The 8,218-nt window shown below is 44.7% G+C and overlaps 1 protein-coding gene across 1 annotated transcript; it reads left to right on the top strand.

Annotated features, from left to right (window-relative positions):
- Nucleotides 1–326: 326 nt before the first annotated feature.
- On the top strand, nucleotides 327–1,810 carry LOC135823719 (uncharacterized). Its single transcript, XM_065336565.1, has 2 exons — nucleotides 327–735; nucleotides 919–1,810. The coding sequence occupies exons 1-2, from the start codon at nucleotides 417–419 to the stop codon at nucleotides 1,359–1,361; spliced, it is 762 nt and encodes a 253-aa protein (XP_065192637.1). The 5' UTR covers nucleotides 327–416; the 3' UTR covers nucleotides 1,362–1,810.
- Nucleotides 1,811–8,218: the final 6,408 nt, after the last annotated feature.

The raw sequence follows: 8,218 nt of genomic DNA, 5'->3' as shown, positions 1-8,218 counted from the left end.
CGAAACTCAATCTGCGGACAGAACTGTTTCGTCCTTTGTGGACTCATCAGCGCAGCACAGAGGAAATGAGGCGGTTGCCTGACAGGCTGTTACATGTATTGTTTTAAAGCTGTGTGCAGCTTTTAACCATGCACAGTTATCGTATACGCTGATTCCGGTGATGTGTACAAACGTATAGCGTAGAGCGTATACCCACGTCAGGACCTTGCCACTAGGCAGTAGGCACTATTGCGTCCAATGACGTACTACGCACTTAGTTGGACAGCGCTAGCGGTGGTGACGAAGAACCCACACTGTGTGTATGTGTTTTGGGCAGTCCACGCCAACCACAGTACGTACATCATTCATCACCTTCTCCTGAATGAACATCGACCTGCTCACTGTCACTACTTGGTTCGGGTGAGAACAAGCAGGGGATGGCGGCAGAATGCGAGCATGCACCTGCAGAGATAGGCGCTATTGTCGGTCAGACACCAGTCGTGAAGGAGAAGCCGCTATGTGTTCGCATCCTAGAAATCTTAGCACGGCTGTATAATGGCATGCCGGCCATCACTGCCAAGCAGTCACCACAACAGGAAGTGACCAGTCCGGTCCCTCCCCAGCCCGAACCACCCGAAACTCAGTATCGGCACAACCGTATCAACCTACCGGACGGCAGGGCAGTGGACGTCGACGACTATTTCCGAATCCCTGTCCTGGAACGCCTGGAGCGTGAGCCTTATTATGGGTTCCAGGGTAAGTCGTGAAGCTCAAGTGCTGACTGTGAAACTAGTATGTATTAGCGCCTGTTTGTTCTTCGCCTCTAACACAGGCTGTGTACATGAAGTAAAAATCAAGCCGTGTACTGTGTGGTGTTCTTGTCCGATGATACATTCATGTGTTTTGTTACACTGTGTGTACTCCCTTGGCTTCCTGCAGTCGGAGAAAAGGGCACTCTGGAACACTTGTCGACAGAGGACCTTGAGTTTCTGATTAATCATATGGAAAGCGATCTATTCAACCTGCGGGACTCGCGCGATCTAAATGAGATCGAGTTTCAGGACCTGCGACGGCGATTGGCGGATCTTCAGCGCGACGAGGTGTATTTGGCGTACAGAGAGCGAATCATGAGCAAAGAGCATCGGGCGGTTTTGGAGGCGCAGGCGTCCAAGGCCGAGTCCAACTGGCAGAGCTTGCAAGACAAGACGCGAATCGAAATCCTGCAGTCCAAGCTGAAAGCAGTCGAGTCCACGAGTAAGGTGCAGAGGGAGCAGTTAAACGCACTCACCCAATGGCAGAAGGTATATCAAGATCAGAGCCAGGCATACACGGTACTGAATGAACAAGCTGCTGCCATGACCGGGATATTCCGCAATATCTGAACAATCAGTCCTTCTTCAAATCATTCATTATGCCTTTCTCCCTTCTTCTCGTCTACCGTTCGTACAGAATCTACATACTATTTCCTACTCTGATGTTCTCTACAGTTCGTTGTATAAAGGGCTAACATGTATTCGTGTTGACTCTGTGGACGCTGTGGCCCTGTGAAACTTTCGTGGAGACAAATCTAGATCTCTGCTGGCTGAAATCCGATACTTATAGCATCAATCCATGTCCAGTGGCCGGCCTGTCTCGTATTGTAGTATGCTTTCGTTATTCATAAAATACATGTCATTTTCATCATAACCCTATCGTGGATCTAACCGTTCAATGGATCTATTCATCTACCGAATATAGCCTGTTCAACTCTCTCAAACTAGTGAACATCATCTTATCTACCATTTATCCTTCTCCCTTTGTCATACCTTCATTGCATATTCTTCACCTCTTATTGAGTGAAGTTGGTTGCTCCAACGAGGAGCACACGCTTCTTGCCGAACTTGACACTTGACTGACTCACGACTGCCATCCGGAGCACACCAGGAGCACGTCGCACCTTCCGCTCGGCAAACCTGAAAGAAAGCACCACTCCCTGCTCAATACACAGTGTTTCAGGGAATTCACCCCTCATCAGTTGAGCTTGAGTAGGCTGAGGAAGATTGTGCCTGAAAAGCACCACTTATATACTGCTCTCCAGGCCAAACCATCACCAGGGATACAAACTTACAGAGACGCTTTGTTTCCAGCGCGACAAACACCTCGTGAAGCCCCAGGTAGCAGCGTGAGTCAGAGTCGCTCATGGAGTTGTGCTAAACAGACGTTGAGAGCCAGTATAGCTATTCGCAACGCTGTCACCTCCAACAACTAGTCGCACGTCCGCGTGAGGGACAACAATACGAACTTAGAAGTTGCGACTTCGGCGGTAATGTCATGAAGTTGGTTGCTCCAACGAGGAGCACACGCTTCTTGCCGAACTTGACACTTGACTGACTCACGACTGCCATCCGGTTGGAGCAACCAACTTCATGACATTACCGCCGAAGTCGCAACTTCTAAGTTCGTATTGTTGTGAGTCAGTCAAGTGTCAAGTTCGGCAAGAAGCGTGTGCTCCTCGTTGGAGCAACCAACTTCATGACATTACCGCCGAAGTCGCAACTTCTAAGTTCCTCTTATTGAGTATTTTTTAAATACGTACAGAAAACGAAATTGGTCTCTCCTCCCACAAAATCTAAAATTCTGCCAATGTTACAATACATTCACACAGCTACTGCAGAATGCAACATACTATGTAGTTGATATCCAGCCCTGCCCTAGCTCCCCGCGCTTCTCTTACTTTTCAGTTCCCCTTTCATTCTTTTTCTTTCTCCCCTCTAGCTCTCTTACTGCCATGGCTGGCTATCGCCCACATCACCATTTCATTGGCTAGTGCCACGTGATTGTGAATAAATAATAATAATAATAATATGTAAATAGGCGTCGAGGCGACAATAGTTTTAGAATTGCGATCAACAGAACGAGCTGAACCGACATTTTCACAAAGGCTTTTATTGTATTCAAAAAAACGAGTGGATACGAAGGCAGTGAAGAACATGGAAGAAAGAAAAAATGTGATATGGAAGAAATGATGAACAAAAAATTGTACTTCGAACTAGTTTTCGCACAACACTCCTCAGGAAGCTACGTTGTACTAATAAAAAACAATCCAGAAAGATACTAATAAAGAGAAATGGAGTGAGAAGAAACAACACCTATGAAAATGATAATCCTAGCACTAAGGTAATAACAGGAAAAACTGCGAAAGCACTTTTAAAACGAACTTGTAAGGACTACTAGTATACTGTGACACAAGATATGACACCATGGCCAACCAGAGCCAAACAGACAGAACAAGCTGCTACTAAAACAATTTCAAACGAATAATGCTGTCCTTCTGGACACACAGATTAGGCTTATGAATACGTTGACAAACAGCTTCTAACACACTCAACTGCAACTTATAACCATGACGAGCACGGCACAAAACAGAAAAAGAAGAATCAGAATAAACCTTGCAGCAATCAGGACGAGAAGCAAGATGCTATACACTGATGACTTTCTACTAGAAAACACACGCTCGCACCCACTCTTACTCACGCAATCATTCTCGCTCTCACACTCACCGGAATCACTGGACTCACTGGTCGAATCCTCCTCAACGATGTTCCATGTTCTTCACTGCCTTCGTATCCACTCGTTTTTTTGAATACAATAAAAGCCTTTGTGAAAATGTCGGTTCAGCTCGTTCTGTTGATCGCAATTCTAAAATAATAATAATAATAATAATAATACAAAAAATGTATTATCTACGCATGCATCTACGCAAGATTCACCACCAGCCAATTAGGACATGTGTCAAAGTATTGAACGTTTTCGTTCCCTTCTTGTCAAAATACTACAGGGAATGATGGAAATAAGCTAAAAGACTACAACTATAAGGAAAATAAGTTCAGAAACATATCACTCCAATTATGTGTAGAAGTGACACGAAAAAATAGATGTGAAGAATCAAGAAAACAGCATGCAAAGAGTGATATGTTTCTGAACTTATTTTCCTTATAGTTGTAGTCTTTTAGCTTATTTCCATCATTCCCTGTAGTATTTTGACAAGAAGGGAACGAAAACGTTCAATACTTTGACACATGTCCTAATTGGCTGGTGGTGAATCTTGCGTAGATGCATGCGTAGATAATACATTTTTTGTAATATTTTCTGCCTCCGTCCTGCTTTCAAATAATAATAATAATAATAAATTACCAATAATGAAGTCAATTGCTCGAACTGATGCCAATTGCAGGCTTTGCAAGGGCAGCTTAGAAACAATTGACCACATTGTCAGTGCCTGCCCAGTTCTTGCTCGGACCAGTTACATTGAACGACATAACCGGATAGTAAAGTATGTGCGCTTCGAAATGTGTAGAGCACGAGATCTACCTACTGGTGCTTCACGCTTCGACCACCAGCTTAAGGCATTGGTCAAAAGTGATCGGTATCGCCTCTATTGGGAGTATTCGGTCCCAACTGACCCGAAACTATCAGCAAACAGGCCCGATCTGCTCCTTGTTGATGACAAGGAGCGCATCGCCTACATTATAGACATCAGCGTTCCTGGTGAGAACAACATCAATGAGAAAATGGCTGAAAAGCGCTCGAAATATTATGATTTGAAGCGGGAGATTTCCAGGATTTGGTCCCTCACCCAGGTTGACGTGGTCCCTGTGGTTGTCGGTGCCCTGGGAGGCTTGGTGGGAGAGACTCCTCAATGCCTTCGGAGCTTCGGACTGTGCAGGGAGGAGACCTGGCTATTGTGCAACAGGAGGCTATCCAAGGTTCGATTAAAATACTAAGAACTATCCTTAACATATAGATGCACCTCTGCTGCGTTTGCATGTTCAATAGCTAAGAGACTTGAATAACGACTGATACAGACTGATATTCTTTGTTACTCCCTTCATTGGTTGATGTACTTTGCCTGTCGCTGCACATTCTTTATTATTGTTTTGATGTTGGAGCTCGGATTGAGTTTCTTTCCTTTCTTCCTCTTCCTTCCCCTATTTCTTGTCCCTTTGGTTTTTAGCTTTATATTTTTTCACTTTCTTTTTGCTGTCCCACCCATGGAAATATTTCCCGGTGGGTCTGGCTTATCCCCTTCGAAAGAAGTGAACAAAGGAGACATAATAATAAACTACTAGACGTACTAGCGAACGTTGGGTACATCTAGGCATCAGCGTTGTACTGTCGTTGAAATGTTATTGTATCGCAGACCAAACTGGCAGTGATGCTTACTTGTATGATAGCAACAAAGTAACGGCCAAAAGCCAAGAGTATAACAAACCTCTACGAAAGAGAGAAGAACACATACTGCAAAATGTAATACTTAAAAAGAAGAAAGGAAAAACAGTACGAAGTAGTGGTTGCGACTTCGGCGATGATTTGTAAGAAAGGGTTTGCTTCCCACACCGGAGCTCGCGCTATTCCGCCGACTTTACTTTACGGAGAGTCTCTGTAAGTTTGTATCCCTGGTGATGTTTGTGCCTGGAGAGCACTATATAAGTGGTGCTCTTCAGGCACAATCTTCCTCAGCCTACTCAAGCTCAACTGATGAGGGGTGAATTCCCCGAAACACTGTGTATTGAGCAGGGAGTGGTGCTTTCTTGCAGGTTTGCCGAGTCGAAGGTTCGATGGACTTCTCGTGTGCTCTGGATGGCAGTCGTGAGTCAGTCAAGTGTCAAGTAAAGTCGGCGGAATAGCGCGAGCTCCGGTGTGGGGAGCAAACCCTTTCTTAGAAGAAAGGAAAAAGAAGAAGAAAAGGAAGGAAAATGTCGGGTGTGCAGACTGACTAGCCAGCAGCGGAAGCGGACGACACATCAACAGACTGTTCGGGTTTGTTTCATGCGTGTTTCGTACTACAGTAGATAAGAGGCATAATCATAATTGTTCGTTCGGCAAACTCCGTGAGACCGGGGAGGAGAAAGAAAGGGAAACATACGAAACGGTGAGTGAAAATGAAGTGTCCAGGACTCCAGGTATCTTTCTGCCATGGCATGAATTATTATTATTATTTTATTATTATTATTATTATTATTGTGTATCAGCAACAAAAAACAAAAAAGTGAGAACGAATGATAATAATAACAATAATAAACAAGAAGGTGACAAAACACATTTAGGCACAAGTGGCAACAACGTTGCCACACTACACAACAGAACATTATTTGAACAATTTTAAGGTAATAACACTATCTTTCTGGACACACAAATTCGGCTTATGAATGCGCTGACAAACAGCTTCCAAAACTTGTAACTGCAAAAGATAACCATGACGAGCACGGCACAAAACAGAAAAACAGGAATCAGAATAAGTACGACAACAGTCAGTACTAGAAACCAAATGATTGTATACTGAAGACTTGTTATTACGAGACGGACGCACACAATCTCGACTCACGCGCACACCCTCACACTCACTCTCACCCTCACTCAGCTCACCTTCTCCCTCACTGTCCGAATCAGAACCTGCTCCGTCATCCACCGCGGTTTGACTCTCCTCCTCACTTGCATCGTCCTGCGTCTCACCTTCACCACCCACGCCAACCCTGAATGCCGTTGCCTTCACGTCAGTCGTCGTCCTTTCCGATTGTTTCCTTTGTATTTTTACCGTGAATTCATAGGTCCGGTTGTAATCTGCTGTAGATCTCCGTGGTCTGTCATTTGCTGCTTTGTTTTGTGGATTAGTTGTTGTTGTTGTTGGATGTGAACCTGGTGTTGTTGTTGGATGTGCAGCTGGTGTTGTTGTTGCAGCCATGGTTGTTGGTCTTTCTGTTGGATCCAGCTCTGGTTCCGGTGGGACAAATCGACCGCCGCGGGTGCTAACACTATCTTTCTGGACACACAAATTCGGCACAACACCAGGTTCACATCCAACAACAACAACAACTAATCCACAAAACAAAGCAGCAAATGACAGACCACGGAGATCTACAGCAGATTACAACCGGACCTATGAATTCACGGTAAAAATACAAAGGAAACAATCGGAAAGGACGACGACTGACGTGAAGGCAACGGCATTCAGGGTTGGCGTGGGTGGTGAAGGTGAGACGCAGGACGATGCAAGTGAGGAGGAGAGTCAAACCGCGGTGGATGACGGAGCAGGTTCTGATTCGGACAGTGAGGGAGAAGGTGAGCTGAGTGAGGGTGAGAGTGAGTGTGAGGGTGTGCGCGTGAGTCGAGATTGTGTGCGTCCATCTCGTAATAACAAGTCTTCAGTATACAATCATTTGGTTTCTAGTACTGACTGTTGTCGTACTTATTCTGATTCCTGTTTTTCTGTTTTGTGCCGTGCTCGTCATGGTTATCTTTTGCAGTTACAAGTTTTGGAAGCTGTTTGTCAGCGCATTCATAAGCCGAATTTGTGTGTCCAGAAAGATAGTGTTATTACCTTAAAATTGTTCAAATAATGTTCTGTTGTGTAGTGTGGCAACGTTGTTGCCACTTGTGCCTAAATGTGTTTTGTCACCTTCTTGTTTATTATTGTTATTATTATCATTCATTATTATTATTATTATTACGAAGTAGTGGTTGCGACTTCGGCGATGACTTGTCAGAAAGGTTTGCTCCCCACACCGGAGCTCGCGCTATTCCGCCGACTTTACTTGACACTTGACTGACTCACGACTGCCATCCAGAGCACACGAGAAGTCCATCGAACCTTCGACTCGGCAAACCTGTAAGAAAGCACCACTCCCTGCTCAATACACAGTGTAAGTGTCAAGTAAAGTCGGCGGAATAGCGCGAGCTCCGGTGTGGGGAGCAAACCATTATTATTATTTGAAACTCGGATGTTGAGCCATAAATAAATGTGGAAGAGAAAAAAAGACATATAGATACGAGTTAAGAGTAACTCTCCATCACTGTAACATGATACTATAATCAGAAAGTGCAATAACTAGGCACAAAACTGACAAGAGTACTGAGACATTCGACGTCCTGGCACCTAGCTTCAACACATTTTTATGACCCACCCAAGTTGGGTGATGTGCTGCTTTGCTGCTTCGAATTGTAGTTAGACCGCTTTGTCAAATATCGTACTGGTCTCGTCATCGTCCAGTAACAATCGACATTCTTTGTTCCGTTGGGACTGTAGCTTTTGCTCGTTTTCGTTGCGCTTGCCTTCCCCTCTTTGGTCTTTCCATAACCTTGAACCTTCCAAGTTGGAAGGCTGTCGGTTAGCGCTACGGAGATGTGTTAAAGCTAGGTGTCAGGACGTCGAATGTTTCAGTACTCTGTCAGTTTTGTGCCTAGTTATTGCACTTTCTGACTG

Source organism: Sycon ciliatum, chromosome 8, assembly GCF_964019385.1.
Source record: "Sycon ciliatum chromosome 8, ocSycCili1.1, whole genome shotgun sequence".
Lineage (NCBI taxonomy): Eukaryota > Metazoa > Porifera > Calcarea > Leucosolenida > Sycettidae > Sycon > Sycon ciliatum.
This window is presented reverse-complemented; position numbering and strand designations above follow the sequence as displayed.

Bases quoted from the DNA above. Each gene is read 5' to 3' on its own strand.
- LOC135823719 (XM_065336565.1), top strand. From the start codon at position 417: ATGGCGGCAGAATGCGAGCATGCACCTGCAGAGATAGGCGCTATTGTC. The intron at 736-918 runs GTAAGTCGTGAA...GGCTTCCTGCAG, and splicing joins GCCTTATTATGGGTTCCAGG to TCGGAGAAAAGGGCACTCTG.